At 49.8% G+C, this 16,467-nt stretch overlaps 1 protein-coding gene across 1 annotated transcript; it reads right to left on the bottom strand.

The window, feature by feature from the left end:
- Window positions 1–2,411: 2,411 nt before the first annotated feature.
- LOC147981460 (uncharacterized) lies at window positions 2,412–3,020 on the bottom strand. Its single transcript, XM_087515978.1, has one exon. The coding sequence runs from the start codon at window positions 3,018–3,020 to the stop codon at window positions 2,412–2,414; it is 609 nt and encodes a 202-aa protein (XP_087372104.1).
- Between the last annotated feature and the right edge of the window lie 13,447 nt (window positions 3,021–16,467).

The raw sequence follows: 16,467 nt of genomic DNA, 5'->3' as shown, positions 1-16,467 counted from the left end.
AGACCGCATAACAATATACGTTGTTCCCTTTGTCATCGGTATGTTACTTGCCCGAGATTCGATCGTCGGTATCTCAATACCTAGTTCAATCTCGTTACCGGAAAGTCTCTTTACTCGTTCCGTAATACATCGTCTCACTACTAACTCATTAGTTGCAATGCTTGCAAGGCTTAAGTGATGTGCATTACCGAGTGGGCCCAGAGATACCTCTCCGACAATCGGAGTGACAAATCCTAATCTCAAAATACGCCAACCCAACAAGTACCTTCGGAGACACCTGTAGACACCTTTATAATCACCCAGTTACGTTGTGATGTTTGGTAGCACACAAAGTGTTCCTCCGATAAACGGGAGTTGCATAATCTCATAGTCGTAGGAACATGTATAAGTCATGAAGAAAGCAATAGCAGAATACTAAATGATCGTGTGCTAAGCTAACGGAATGGGTCAAGTCAATCACATCATTCTCCTAATGATGTGATCCCGTTAACCAAATGACAACTCATGTCAATGGCTAGGAAACATAACCATCTTTGATCAACGAGCTAGCTAAGTAGAGGCATACTAGTGACACTCTGTTTGTCTATGTATTCACACAAGTATTATATATGCTTCCGGTTAATACAATTCTAGCATGAATAATAAACATTTATCATGATATACGGAAATAAATAATAACTTTATTATTGCCTCTAGGGCATATTTCCTTCAATAAAGAACACACCAGCTCCATGCCTGTGGTGTGACAATCTTGGTGCAACTTATTTGTCTCCTAATCCAGTCTTTCATGCAAGAACAAAACATATTGAAATAGACTTTCATTTTGTTCGAGAGAGAGTTGCTCAAAAGCAACTTGATATTCGCTTTATTCACTCCAAAGATCAGCTTGCAGATGGTTTTACCAAGGCTTTGTCTGTGAGAAGCTTTGAGAACTTTAGGCATAATCTCAACTTAATGAAGTTGTGATTAAGGGGGTGTCAAACACGCATCATATCTGCCGCACCATCTTGGTTTGCTTCGGTTGTTAGGAGTCCTAGTTAGATAGACTAGGTTGTTAAGGTTTATCTCTCTCTAAGATCTTTCTTTCTCTCCAAGATGTAATCTCCAACAACTTATACGCGCTGTACAGGGGGGTGCGCCCCTGCTATATAAACACGTACACGTCGCCCACATCGGGTTAGACGTTTCCGCCATCGCACATAGTGTACACATGTGAAGTATTTTTCAGTTTACTTCGGGTTGTTTGTTTACATCAACTGCAAAACCAATGATCTGAAGGGTATCACGAAGGAGGCTCAGTCTTTGTTGGACAATGCAAGGCTTGCTGCTTCTTCAAAGTCCACAGACATTTCCACCAAAATCCGTGCATATGCCGTAGCATTTCTAAGTGACAAATTCAATAAATTAGAATCGCATGCTCCAAAAACACTAGAGGTCGGCGGCGAAATGGAGGTTGATGATGTCTCTGCAGTTGAAGCAGAAGTAAACCAACCTACATGGTATGTTGTGAATAAAAAATGCTCTTATTTTTTACTGCACACTTATTAATGGATAAGTAGTATCTTGTGTGAAAATTCAGATATATGGTCATTCACTAATACATACTGTACATTAATATCATTGTTATTTCCTATATCTAGGGGTAACAGTAAAAAAATTAACTTTGGAAAGAACAAGAAGCAGGAACAGCCCGCCTCCAAGAACAACACAAATGAGCGATCGGAGGTAGGAAAAGAAGTATTAGTGTCTCATTTTATATCATTGTGAAGTTTCATGATGACATACATTGATTCCCCTTCCCCTTTCAAGCAGTATATTGAATGTGAGGTGACGTATCTTTCTCGGCCCGAAGAGGAGGAAGGTTACAACATCTCCGGCGGCGCCGTCCGCTGCAACTGCAACAGGGTCGATGCCACTTTGGATTTGGAAGCATCCGAATGGGAGGAGTTTCGTGACTGGATTGATACAGAGGGGTTTCCGCCGGTTAAAATTCTCAAATCCCCTGGTAATTATCCTTAATTTATAGCTTAAGCTAGGATCCGTTTGGTCTAGCACATAATGTTCTCTGCAACATTTAGTTGAGTTGTCCTCGTCTAATATACTTTATTTTCCTTGTATCATCTACAAATCTCTTGGTTCCTCAACGTACTGCTGGATGGTTCTTTGTCTGGCTACATCAGTTGCATTCAAGGAACTATGGGGATGGGACAGGCTACTTGTAAGAGGCACAGTTGTATCTCGAATATTGGTGGCAATCTCACTCACAGGTACAGGATTTGGTAGCGATTACACGAATCGGAAGTAGTTAGGGTTCTAGCGGGGAGGAAGAGGGAAGGGGATCTGGAGTTGGTAGCCGCCTAGTGCCGTCCGCTGTGATCCTCCGGATACCCTAACCATACCCGGGCGCCAGCTTAAGTACTTCCTTGCTCTTGGGCCACGGGTTCCTCCATTCTGGGCCAACATAGCGTGGGTTGCGCCTGGGGGTACGCCTGGCTCGATGATGAGTTGGCAGGTGGGGTATGCTGGTCAGGGGCGCTAACACCCCCTCCTTCTTCAGAAGAGTCTTGTCCCCAAGCCTCTGCGTGCGGAAACTGAGCTTGGAGTGCTTCTTTATCTTCCCAGGTGGTACCAACCGCAGGAGTAGACCATTGGACTTGCACTTGCTCCTTCATAGCGTCGTTCTTCTCGCGCCATCTTGATTGCAGCACCGCAACAGGCACCGCGAGGTCTTCTTCTTGCGGTGGAAGCGTAGTGGATGCCGTTGTGCCCGGTAGAAGAGCTTGTCGGAGCTGGGAGACGTGGAAAACTGGATGCACCGTAGCCTGAGGGGGAAGCTTGAGTTCGTAGGCGACATCGTTGATCTTGGCGATGATCGGGAAAGGCCCGTAGAACTTGTACGACAGTTTGTGATTTGCCCTTGGTGCCACCGACGTCTGGATGTACGGCTGAAGCTTGAGGAAGACTTGATCGCCCACTTGGAACTGCCTGAACGAGCGCTTTTTGTCAGCCTGGTCCTTCATTAGTTGACGTGCTCGGTGTAGTTGTTGTTGGATAACCCCTTGCATGACGGTTCACTCCTCGAGCCAAGCTTGCAGTGCCGATACTGTGCATGATGTAGTAGCTGAAATCCCCCAATGCCTTGGTTCACGTCCAAACATGGCCTTGAACGGGGTCATGCCGATCGCCGAGTGGTGCGAGGTATTGTACCAGAACTGCGCCAGTGGTATCCAGAAGCTCCAGCGTTTTGGACATGCTTGGACGAAGCACCGCATGTACATCTCGATGCATTGATTCACCCGCTCGGTCTGGCCGTCCGTCTGTGGGTGATTTGCCGTGCTCATGCACAGTTCCGTGCCTGCATACTTGAATAGCTCTTGCCAAAAATGGCTAGTGAAAACTGGATTGCGATCAGATACAATTGCACCAGGGAACCCGTGCAGTTTGTAGAGCTGCTGCATGTAAAGCAAGGCCACTTTGGAAGCAGTGTAAGGATGCGCTAGGGGCAGAAAATGAGCGAACCTGGTCCGTTTGTCCACCACTATCAGAAGGCAATTGAATTGTCCTGACTGCGGCAAATCATCCACGAAGTCCATGGTGATCAAGTCCCATGATTCTTGAGGAATAGGCAGTGGCATGAGCAGGCCTGGAGATGCACTACGGTCAGGTTTGGCCTGTTGACACACTTGACAGCAGCGCACATATTGCAAGATATGCGCTTTCATCTTTGGCTAGGCAAAAAGCCTTCTGATGCGTCGGTAGGTCACCGGAAAACCTGAGTGCCCCCCATAGCACTGTCATGGAATGTTGATATGATGCGTTGTTGCATTTCTGTCGATCCTCCCAGCCATATTCTGTCACGGAAACGCAGGAGCCCCTGCTTCAGGGTGAATCGCCCCTTGGGATCCTCGCGGATGGCGAGCTGCTTGAGGAGACGTTGAGCTTGAGGGTTGCTGTTGTAGCTGTTGATGACGTCATCAAGCTAGGCAAGTTGACAGGAACTATCGTGGATTTGTCACGGTAGATGTCCTAGTGTGAGGACTTAGTCGCGAGGCCAACGCATCTATGTGATAGCTTGAGAGGGGTTGAGCGGGACGAGAGACGCGATGTTTTACCCAGGTTCGGCCCCTCACGGTGGAGGTAAAAGCCTACATCCTGCTTCATTGATATTGATGATGATGATCATGGTTACAAGTGTGCTCTATCTCGAGAGCTATTGTCTAAACCTAACTTGTCCAACTTGTGGAACTTGTCCCTCTTCCCCCTTTTGGGGAGCCTTGCCCCTCCTTAAATATGTTGAAAGGGCGGGTTACATGTGGAGTCCTATTAGGATTAGGACTAGTCTATCTTCTAATACAAACCGGATACAAGTCCGAGTCTTGACTCCTTGTAAGGGAAATACACCTTTTCTCTTAAACCGGCCCACCATTAGCATAAACCGGCCTTCTGGGCCTTGGGCCTTGTCATCCGTCTGTCCCGCCCGCCGGGTTACCAGTGAGTCATAATGTTTAGGCGGGTTGCTTGTAAACCGCCAAGTTAGGGCGGGTCGCCAGTGAATCGCCAAGTGTCAACCAGGTCTCAAGTAAACCGCCAAGTCCGGCCGGTTTATACTTCCGGCTAGTTTACGCTGCGGGGTATATCCCCGACAAGAACTGATCGAGTGCAGAATCTCCGTGGTGTTGGCCCGCGACAGAGCATCCGCTGCGGTGTTATCGCTTCCTTTCTTGTAACGGATCGAGAACCGCAGCCCCAACAGTTTTGTGAATGCTTTTTGCTGCCAAGGTGTAGTGAGGCGCTGCTCATTGAGATGAACCAGGCTGCGTTGATCAGTTGAGATGATGAATTCATCGTGTTGGAGGTACGGTCGCCATTGGTCTACTGTCACAATTACCGCTAGGTACTCCTTTTCATATGTGGATAGGCCTTGGTACCGCGGGCTCAGCGCTTTGCTCATGTAAGCAATCGGATGGCCACCTTGTTGAAGAACCGCTCCGATCCCTTTGTCGCTGGCATCTGTCTCAACGACGAAGGTCTTAGAGAAGTTTGGAAGGGCAAGTACAGGGGCTTCGACCAACTGTTTTTTTAGCACTTGGAAAGCTGTCTCTGTTGCTGAGGTCCAGATAAACGGCACCCCCTTCTTGAGAAGGTTGAATAGCGGTTGGGCTATGATTCCAAAGTTCTTGGCGAAGCGATGGTAATAGCCGGCCATCCCCAGGAAACTGCGAACTTCCTTGACATAGGTTGGTGCTGTCCATTGTGCCACCTCCCTGATTTTTGTTGGCTCAGTAGCGACCCCCTGTTCGCTGATGACGTGCCCCAGGTATGAGAGCTTCTGTTGACCGAATGCACACTTGCAGAACTTGGCCTTCCACTGATCTTTGCGCAACAGCGTGAGCACTCGTCTCAGATCTCGCACGTGGTCCTTGAGCGTCTTGCTGAAGACCAGTATGTCGTCGAAGAAGACGAGAACGCACACGCGCAGGAGGGGGTGGAACGTGGTGTTCATGGCTCCCAAAAATGTTGGTGGTCCTCCCGTCAACCCAAAGGATACCACTCTGAATTCATAATGCCCGGAGTGTGTCTGAAACGCCGTCTTGAACTCCTCCCCTTCGGCGAGACGAATCTGATGGTAACCAGCGCGCAAATCCAGTTTGGAGAACCATGCCGCGCAGTGCAGTTCGTCTAGGAGCTCTTCAATCACCGGGACTGGGTACTTGCTGACACATGTGATGGCATTGAGTTGTCAGTAGTCGATACAAAGTCGCCACGTTCCATCTTTCTTCTTGGCGAGAATAGCTGGGGAAGAAAAAGGACTGTTGCTGCGTTGGATGACGCCTGTGCGGAGTAGTTCTGCCACTTGCCTCTCGATCTCATCCTTGTGGTCCGGCTTGTGACGATAAGGTCTGATGCTAAACGGCTGAGCTCCAGGGATTAGCGGAATGCGATGATCACACGCACGCCGCGGGGTAGACCCACTGGCTCCTTAAAAACGTCATCAAACTCATTCAGAACTTGATGTATGCAGGCTGGAGGTGGTGAACTAGTGTCCCCTTCTGGCGCAATCTCATGTATCAGGGCCATGTGAGTGATGGCCCCCTTGCTGCACAAGCTCTGAAGTTGCAACGCGTTGATGACGACACAAGTGGACGACGAGTTGTCGTGGCCGCGGAGGTTGATGACACCACTTGGCGATGGAATAGCGATGAGCTTGGCACGCAAGTCGACTGTCATTGGACTGTGCTCCTTGAGCCAATCCATGCCTCGAATTACGTCATAGACGCCTAGGTCCAGCACCTTCAGATCGGTGTTGAACTGATGCCCTTGTGAGCACCACGTGCAATTGGGCACATTGGCAGAGCAGATGAGCTCTCCTCCATCAGCCACACGCACCTTGTGTGCCTTTGACAAGGGCTGGATGCCTGCCATACCCTCTGCAAAGCTTTTGTTGATGAATGAAGTTGTACTGCCAGAGTCGACGAGCATTAGCACTTCACGGCCTTGAATCCAAGCACGGAGCTGAAATGCTTTAGATGACACCCATCCCGTCACGGCCGATCGCGAGATCGCCATAACTGTTTCCTGTTGTTGTTCATCTGCTGGCACACTTTGTTGATCCGTGGCTGTGTCGATGCCAAACAGCTCCAGGAGTTCCTCAACTACATGGAGTTGGACTGCTGTAGGGCAGGTGTGGTCATGACCCCAGCGCTCGCCATTTGAAACATAGCCCCCGTGCTCTTCTGTAGTCGCGCAGAGTCTTGACCTTTGCTGCTTCGGCTCGAGAAACATCGGTGCCACGCCGATCGATCGCCCCAGCTTGCGGTGGTGGGCGACCTGGTGGCGGGGGAAGTGGCAACGCCGCGGGCGGACGCGCGTTCACCTCTGGAGGTCGTGGCTGGTAGTGGAACGGCCGCGACGACTCCACGCCTGCTCCGTCAGCCACCTCTTCCTGGAGCAGGGCCAGAGCACAAGTTGTGTCCAAGTCCGGTGGCCGCTGCACCATGACCACCGCGCGGATGTCCGGCCTTAGCCCTTCCACAAAACGAGTAAGGAAATAGTAGGGGTGAATTGAATCTGAATAAGAACTCAAATGATTTGTAATAAGCTCAAATTTCTCGATAAAATCTGCTACTGAGGAAGTTTGCTTAATGGTATAGAACTGACGGATCAAGTTCTGGTGTCTATCCCTCCCAAATCTAGTGCATAACAAGGCAGCAAATGACTCCCAATTAAATGATCCCAGTTTCTTTTGTATGGACTGCAGCCAAATGGCAGCCGGGCCTGAAAAATTCAGCGCCGCCATCGGAACCCAGAAGGATTCGTGGATGCCAAACATGTTAAAGTACTGTTCACACATGGTTCTCCAGAGATTTGGATTTTTCTCCTGAGAACTGAGGAAATGCGATGGATGGGTGCGCCTGTCCCAGTCTTGCTAGCATCTGACTAGCATGTGCAAAAGGTGATGGAAGAGAACTTGGGGACGGGATTTCGAGCTGACCGTTGGTCGGGAGTGGCGGCGGTGTCTGGAATGACATCGTCGTCGACCCCCGTTGCAGATGGAATTCGCCGTGGTCAATGGACCCGTGGATTGCGTCCATCGCGCCTTCGGCGACACGAGTTGTGGTGACGCGAGTCGCTGGCGGTGGCGCCGTTGGTGCCGGCGCATGTGTACCCTCGCCGTTGGTGGAGCCGGGACGCTCTTGCTGAAGCGCAGCCACCGCCTCGCCCAGATCGGCGACGCGCTTCTCCAGATCGGGCCGCCATGACGCCAAATCGTCAAGGCGGGAGCTGAACGCTGTCAGGGCCGTCGTGTTGGCCTCCATCGTGGCCGATAGCTTGTCGAGGTAGGATTTGATGGCCGGATCCATGTGCTCCAGTTGCAGGCACGCTTGATGGAGTCGGCGTGTCTCGATGAAGTGAGCCAGAACACGCGTGGCGGGAAGGGTGGTGGTGGCGACTGATACCAAGTGTAAGAGGCACAGTTGTATCTCAAATATTGGTGGCAATCTCACTCACAGGTACAGGATTTGGTAGCGATTACACGAATCGGAAGTAGTTAGGGTTCTAGCGGGGAGGAAGAGGGAAGGGGATCGGGAGTTGGTAGCCGCCTAGTGCCGTCCGCCGTGATCCTCTGGATACCCTAACCAGACCCGGGCGCCAGCTTAAGTACTTCCTTGCTCTTGGGCCACGGGTTCCTCCATTCTGGGCCAACGTAGCGTGGGTTGGGCCTAGGGGTACGCCTGGGCCTTGATGATGAGTTGGCAGGTGGGGTATGCTGGTCAGGGGCGCTAACACTACTTCCTTATGATTTGGTCTTAGACGATCCATCTCACCTGCCCATGTACGAGACCTACCTCGAGAAATTTTAGAACGTGAACAGTGCTGCTGCTTCTAATCTTCATAACAGCAAAGCGGCTGGCGACGCCGCCTTGAAGGTAATTAAAGTCACTGCCTGCCTGCCTGCCTGCCCCAACCAGCTTGTTCTCTCAAATTACGTATGCAATTTTCTTGTTAAAATAAACTACTGCCATGGGTATACTGGCTCTGCAATATATTCATAGGTCGATCTTCTGCTGTAGGGAAGAGTTTTCCTCATTAATTGAATGGAAGTTTCTAGATTTCAAGATATTCTGTCATTTGTGTCTTATCATGAATTTACAAAGGAGCCCAACGAGATTTTGTAAAACTGTCTGAGCATATCAGTAAGGATAAATCATGTCACTGGTACAAATAGTTTTCAATTAATTACCGTGGAATATGGACATGTCATTGTTTTCATAAGTATACAACTCTATATGCTCCTTTGACATTGTTCCGTTGTTCATTGGGTCCTATATACTTTCATCTCAATGGCAGCTTTAAATTCATACATTATACACTTTGGGGGTTTATGTATTTCATTTGAAATTCTTAACATTCTTATTCTGCGTGATTTTCATATGTAACAATTGTTCCCTTCTTTTAAAGTGTATAGAGAAGGAGAAAGCCTTGGTCTCTGAGTGGAAGATTAAGAGGGCCAAAGCCATTTCTTTTGATGAGTCGAGTAGCAATCACATCTAGAAATGCATGTCTGACATTGTGGACAATGCAGGAAGTGAATCAAGATGCCCTTTTGTCACCGATGCTGCTGCTGTATGTAGTTATCTCTAAGAATCAGAATAAACAAGTGGCCATTTAGTATTTATTCATTTATTCACTGTTCAACTTTAAACAAATTGATAAATGAAAGAGCCTCACAAGTTACCTTTTGTCAACCATTTGCTAAAATAATGGATGGATGGCTTCAAGTGTATCATGAAAGAGGCTGAGTTGATGATTGAGTGGCTGAGGGTGAGGCAGGGCTCCTTTGTTCCCTACGAAGAGTACACCACGTGCTACGAAATTCGTGAGTGCGCCCTGGAACTTGCAATGTTCGAAGGGGATTGGTCTATCCATGCTGATGCGCTCCTTCTGGTATGTGTATTCCTTCCTTTCTCCAAAGAGAATTTTAGTGTACACATAAGTATTTTCCAATTTATTTCGCTTTTTTTGTTTACATCAACTTCAAAATTAACCAATGATCTGAAGGGTATCACGAAGGAGACTCAGTCTTTGTTGGACAATGCAAGGCTTGCTGCTTCTTCAAAGTCCACAGATATTTCCACCAAAATCCGTGCATATGCCGTAGCATTTCTAAGTGACAAATTCAATGAATTTGAATCGCATGCTACAAAAACGCTGGAGGTCAGCAGCGAAATGGAGGTTGATGATGTCTCTGCAGTGGAAATAAACCAACGTATTACATGGTATGTTGTGAATAAATAACGCTCTTGTTTTTCTACTGCACACTTATTGATGGATATTATCTTGTGTGAAAATTGATATATATGGCCGTTCACTACTAAATCTCTTATTATCATTGTTATTTCCTATATCTAGGGGTAACACTGAAAATGTTAACTTCGGAAAGAACAAGATGCAAGAACAGTCCGCCTCCAAGAACAACAGAAATGAGCGATCAGAGGTAGGAAATATTGAGAAGGAAAAGAAGTACTAGTGTCTATTTTTATATCATTGTGAAGTTTCATGACGGCATACACTGATTGCCCTTCCCCTTACAAGCAGAATACTGAACTTGAGGTGATTTATCTTTCCCGGCCTATAGAGGAGGACGGTGCGTATTGATACGTTCAAATATTACTTTGTCACATTCTTCTTATTGAAGCAGACTCTGATTGTTACATGCCCCCCTCCTCAAGCAGAAGATCACCCATCAATAGCTCTTTCTCGGCCTGAGGTAGAGGAAAGTGCCTATTGTCGCAGACCATGATTTGTTATCGGAATGGCTTTTGGTGGCAACCCCTTCCTTTTGTTCTGTATTGTTGCGGGCTCTGATTATTTCAGGCCATCCAATCACTGCAGCAGAGCAGAAGGATGCTGCAAGCATGAGTGCATGACTAATTATTAAGCCAGATGGTGATGATGAAGGTGATTCGATCCAACCTTGTTTTTGGAAAAGTGCCACACCTTATGGATCTACTTTCTATATCTTTTTTTCCTTTTTTGAACAAGCTATCTACTGGGTCTATGTGTTGATGTAGCCTCGTTGAGCCGTATTTAATCTGTCTGGCTATTTTTTATATACTGTGGCTGCACAGTAACACTTCTCCGTCAGTTTCAGATGCTTCTATGTGTCCACTTTGTGTTTGATCTTCTGATAAGTTTCAACATCTCTCACTAAAGGAAAAGACACATGCATGTTGCCGTGTGTGGGGGAGTGAGCCGAGAGTCTTTTCTCGGGTAGTCGGCTTTGGAGACAGTAAGCCGAGTATGTAAAACAGAACACATGAAAAAGAAGAATGAGATCTTGGCTTAGGACACAGTAAGACGAATGCAGTTATAAATTACATTCGTCTTACAGATGAAGCTCGGCATATAGCCAGAAAGATCTCGACTTACAGAAACGCTCGGTACAGTTTTCTACCACGTGGCCATCATAGATGTAGTTTAAGGCTCCGTGAGGGCATACACTATAAGCAGAGTGTAGGCCTAAAGGTGCTCTGCTTACACTAAATATAAGCCGAGTGCCTGATATAATACACTCCGCTTATACTTTACCTATTTTTTGGAAAACTTTATTGGACATGTAAAAATGACATTTATTATGTTTTTCATTGCATTTATGACTTATTGCATTTTATTTCTTTCCCCTCTCTTTCTCGGCCTTTCTCTCCCGGCTAGTTTTCATCGCCCTTTCGATGCCCTCAACTTATTTCCCAATTTCTCTCTAACTACCGCCACTTTGCCACTTTAACATTGTTGTCGGCATATCTAAAATGGGGGTACCCTGAATCTCCTGACAAATGGGCCACCCCGGTAAACATAATCAAGTAATAAAACGGTAAAACACGAACGACATTGTTGTTCTCGGCAGCCATTGGGGTGTCTTCTCCAGCGAACTTAAGTTGGTTTGCACTTTCGTTGGAGAGAAAGATGAGAGGCAGGGCCGGTCCTGATATTTCGGGGGCCCAGGGCGAAATTGCAACCCGGGGCCCTACTATAAAGATCAAAATAATAATCTCATTTCTTTTTAGATTCATTCCTTTACCTAACTTATTATTGTCTATTGTTTCAAAATAAAACAAAAATTGTAAATAGTGTATTTCTTTATTTAATTAGACAAATCGAATACCTGATAGAGGGTAAACATCAAGATGAAAGGTTTAAAGTTTAAAAGCGTCATTTGCAACAATAAAAGATCATTTACCTACCCGACGGCTACGGGAGTCTGAGTGGCTTTATTATATAACCATGTTTGGATCGAAGTAATGTGTGTATAGCTGAGACCTCCTTCCAATTTTTAAGTTAAATTTGCAGTCATGTGATTTGGAGAGAGAATGCAAAGAACAAACATCGAACACATAGCAGGCAACTTTTTCAATAGATAAGGCGATTGGTGTCGTGTCAACAAAGTCTAGATTGAAGTAAGAAATAAAGCAACAGGCACACGAAATTAAAATTCTGTACTGCATCATATGCGAGACCTTCTAAGATCTGACTGCTGCTGCACCATATGAACATGACCAACTAGAAAGAGGAGGTTAGGGATGACCTTATAGGTGGGGTGGCTTCGTCTTGCACATGAAAGGTATCTCACGAACGGAGGATAACATAACGGGACCGGGGACCTGGAGGAAGACCAGCCGGCCGCATGACGGAGAGTGATCTACATCGGCATCGAGACTCGCGATCAGGGCCTTCGTGGGAATAGGATCGTCGCGAAGCGGCGAACTCACGATGAAAAGAAGGAAAACAGGGATTTCTCCGTGCGTGTGCGTCTAGGTCGATGCCTCCTTATGGTCTGGGCCATAGACTTCTTGCGAACCTTGGAGAAGGCCCCTAGATTTCGGGGGCCCTGGGCGGCCGCCCCCCTGCCACCCCCTCAGGGCCGGCCCTGACGAGAGGGAGAGAATGTGCATGTCAACGATCAAATGGGAGGGTATTACTCATATAAATAATGCTAGAGTACTCCGCCTCCCTTGGCTCCATGCAGGCGAGAGTGTCTCTTGGCCGTTGGTTACCCGTCGGCTTGCTGCGGGAGCCTGTCGGCGCTTTCTTGCATGCGAAGCCGTGTCCGCACCTGCCTAGTGCTGTGTATGCCCCGCGCTGGGCCGAAGCCGTGGAGTTGGGTCGGGTCGAGTCGGACCCGGGTGGCCTAGCTGGAAGGTCTGCCCGAACGTCTCGGACCCAGGCAACCGGCTAGAAGGTCCATGACGGATGGAACGCCTAGTGCGTTCAGGGCCAACATCATTGGATGGCTTTTGTCGTGCTTGCGCCCGTGTGGGTTGTGACACAAGTTATCTTATCATTATTAGGGGCTTAGCCCAATGGGTTGTGGCATAAGTTATTTTATCATTATTAGAGGTTTAGCCCAGCTATCTTATCGTCATTAGGATTATTTGCTTAAGAGTCAAGTAAACCTTTCTATTTAAGAAGAAGAGATGTATCAATCTAATTAAGTAAGAAGCAATCATTATTTGCGAGGCTTCCCGAAGGGAGCCGGGAGACCTAATCCTAGCCACCTCTTGCGCCACCGCCGCCTCATCTTCATCGTGCCACGGCGCCCCGCCGCCGGTAGCCGTGATCGCATCTCCGTCACCCCCCCTCCCTTCCCGCACAACCTACGCCCTAGACCAGGTAGGATCCTAACTCCTACCAATTTGGTATCAGGTAGCTCGGTTCCGATCATGTCTGCACCACCACCCAACCCGCCGCTGCCCGTCACCACCGCGCCGCTGCCTCTCCCCACCGCGCCGCTGCCTCTCCCCACCGCGCCGTTGGACTCCACCAGCCAGACGCCTCCGCCCTCCACCGCGCCGCCCGCCGCCATCTACTTGCCGGCGGAGATGACCGGGGTCCTCAACGACCTCGTCACCGCCGTCCAGGGCATACGCATCTACCTGGCCGGGCCCTACGGGTAGCCGCCGCCCTTGCAGCCAGCCGCCCTGCCCTGGTACGCGGCCACCACGACCGATCAGGCCTCTACACCAGCACTGGCCCGGTCAGCCGCCGCCCGCCGCCGCCCCTGACTGGCCGCAGTGGCCGGCTCCGGCGATCGCCGCGCCCCCGACGCCTCCCGGGTCCGGGCAACCGCAGCCCCAGCTGTCGGGCCCACCGCCGCCCGCTGCCGCGCCTCAATGGCCACAGTGGTCGGCCTCGGCCCTCGCTGCGCCCCCGACGCCTCCCGGGTCCGGGCAGCCGCAGCCCCAGCTGTCGGCCCCACCGCTGCCCGCTGTCGCGCCTCAATGGCCGGCCCCGGCCCTCGCTGCGCCCCCACACCACCTGGGTCCATACCTCCACAGCTGCCGGCCCCGCCACCGCCCAGCACGGGGCTCGGGTATTATTGTATTATTGTGCACCTTGGGTGCAAGGTAACACGCTAGTTTGTCACGCTCGCGTGGATTTAGACACGAGCAATGTGACCAGCAGAGATAGAAACCACTCACAGAAACCAATAAAAGTGAATTCGCTGAAGAACTCACCTGGGTCAACGTTTTGGCCGTTGGAATCGTTTATCTCGTCGAGTTCATTGATGCAGCCTTACCTAGTACTAATGTTATTTCAGTGACCGAATGCAATTCCCGGACACAAATATTTGTATGCTTTGAATCCCCCCTCCGCGTCGCCTAGCTCCGGTGACTCGGGGGCGAAAACCTAGCGCCGCTGCCACCCCTCCCTCTCGCCCCTTCCCGTCTCGCCGCCGCCAGAGGCTTCCGCCGGCAAAGCTCGCGCTGGACCCAGGGATGGCGGCGGCGGGGCGTCCCTCTCAATACGGGTAGCAGGGCACGGCGACGCGAGGCTCTCTGCCGCCGGCGCATCTGGCCACGGTCGGCAGCGGTCTCATTCGGCGCGGGCTGCCTGAGGGCGGTGGATGCGAGGCGGTGGCGGGCGGCTGTGCAGCGACGGCGTGTCGGCCGGTTGACCTGGTGACCTGGATCTGGATCCAGCGAGCTGGTCAGGCGCGGTGCCGGCCTACAGGTGGCGAAGGGCGGTGGTGTTGGGCGGTGCGGTGTGCGCGCACGGGCTGCCTAGTCGTGCGGGGGTGCAGTCTAGCCGGTCTGGGGATCTCCTTGGCGCCCAGAACTGGTTTTCTTGAAGCTCACCCGGCCAACCGGCGATTACATGGCCACGACCAGGGGGTCGACGGTGGATGCCATCGACAGATATTGAATCGGCGGGGGTGGGGTGTGGTTGGCGGCAAGGGCTTGGATGCGGGTGGCAGCCGACACCGACCTGACTCCGGCTGTATAGGTGCTCGAGGTGAGCTTCTGTGTCAACGGAGCCTCATGCTAGTTCTAGTGGGGACGCTCGCCGTGGACTGGTAGGAGGGCGGGGAGGTCTCGGCCAGCTTCAACAGAGATGACTAGGATGGGATGCTTCAGGCGAAAGCCTTGTGTTGATCTTGTCGGCCACGATGACGGCGACGCGTTCGGGCGCCGTTTCCCTTCTTGAAGGCGTCATCGGAAAGCTACTGTTACCTTCTTAATCGTGTGCCCCGCGCGAAAGCCTCAGATCCATCTCTGGATCGGACGACGATGGCATCTCGATGTCTTTTCTTCCCCTTGGAGGCATTGTTTTTGGGGGCCATGGATCCACGGTTGGCAGCTTGATGTCTGGATTGAAGTGTTTGTTGGGATGTTGGTGTGCAGGGTGATATGTGGCGGCGACCAATCCCTTGGTCACCTCAGTGTTGATGGTTGACTTATCTCTTGGGGGCTCGTGGCGACGATGAGGTCTCGGTGTTCGGTGCCCTTCGACGACGTCTGAGGCTTTGTTGCCTGGTATAGTGCTTTGGTTCTCTCTATTTTTTATGGTGGACATGGTGTGGCCTAGAGGAGGTGCACGGCCTGTCTCGGTGAAACATTGCCCTTCGGCACGGTGTGTGGCTCTCTTTGCCGCGACGTGGCTAGGCAGTAGGATGCCCTTCGATGATGGTTGCGACTTTCTAGCTCTTCAAGGTGCAGAGTGATCGCAGGGCAGCCAACAACTTCTTCTCTACGTCTTCACTGTGACGGATCTCCTTCCGATTGATTCAACAAAGCTTGCTTCCGCTCTTCTCGGTCCAACTAGTGGTGTTGGGTGCTAAGTTCTTGGTGTTGGCTGCTTGTCGTAGCTCTTTTCTTGTTCTTCTTGTGTTCTTTCTTCTGTCTTGTGTGTGTTGGTTACTATCTGTTGTACCTGATGTCTTGTATCTTACTTTTATATACAATGAAAATGGTTCAGGCCGGCGTAAGCCCGCCGTAGCACCGTCAAAAAGAAAAATACAAAATATGTCGCTGTTATTTCCATATGGGTTTTGTAGATACTTTACATAATTTTTGTCGGGCAACATACAGTGTGTGCTGTTTGGAGGATATGGTTCATGATTAGATTAGATCAAAAGTACCATAAAAACACTTTTTAAACACATCTTCTATTTTCTTACTTAACCTGTACCGTGTACATGCAGGGGTTGCATGTTTAACCCTTTTATCACTGTGTTTCGCCTTAACATCAGGTAGTGGTATCTTGTCTGCGCCTTAATTAACAAACTCTTTGTCGAACACATCCAAAGTGCACATCCACACGGTTCGAGTCCTCTACTTGCAACATGTCCATCTCTTTGTTACTAGTCTAATGACTGAAAAAGGCTTTCACCCCGCTTTATATATAAAGCATACGGCCGAACCGATACAAAGTGATGAGGGAAACCTCTTACAAAGCAGATCAAAGATAGAACAAGATTACAAGAGTGCCCACACTCTATCAAGACAAACCCGAGGCTACTAACTAGAAGAGAGACCGCGCCTCCATGAGAAACCACCGGACGTCGATGCAACACACACACCAAGTTGTCGCTGAAGAGGGCACCCCTGCCCTCTAGCTCCGGACCGTGGAGCACCGATCCTGCCTGCACACAACAAGGACCGAGAGCGATGCCCTCAACGTCACGTG

This window comes from Triticum urartu, chromosome 3A, assembly GCF_056163025.1.
Source record: "Triticum urartu cultivar PI428250 chromosome 3A, HENAU_Tu73, whole genome shotgun sequence".
Classification (NCBI taxonomy): Eukaryota; Viridiplantae; Streptophyta; class Magnoliopsida; order Poales; family Poaceae; genus Triticum; species Triticum urartu.
This window is presented reverse-complemented; position numbering and strand designations above follow the sequence as displayed.

Coding starts and splice junctions, on each gene's coding strand:
- LOC147981460 (XM_087515978.1), bottom strand. CDS start 3,020: ATGAAGGACCAGGCTGACAAAAAGCGCTCGTTCAGGCAGTTCCAAGTG.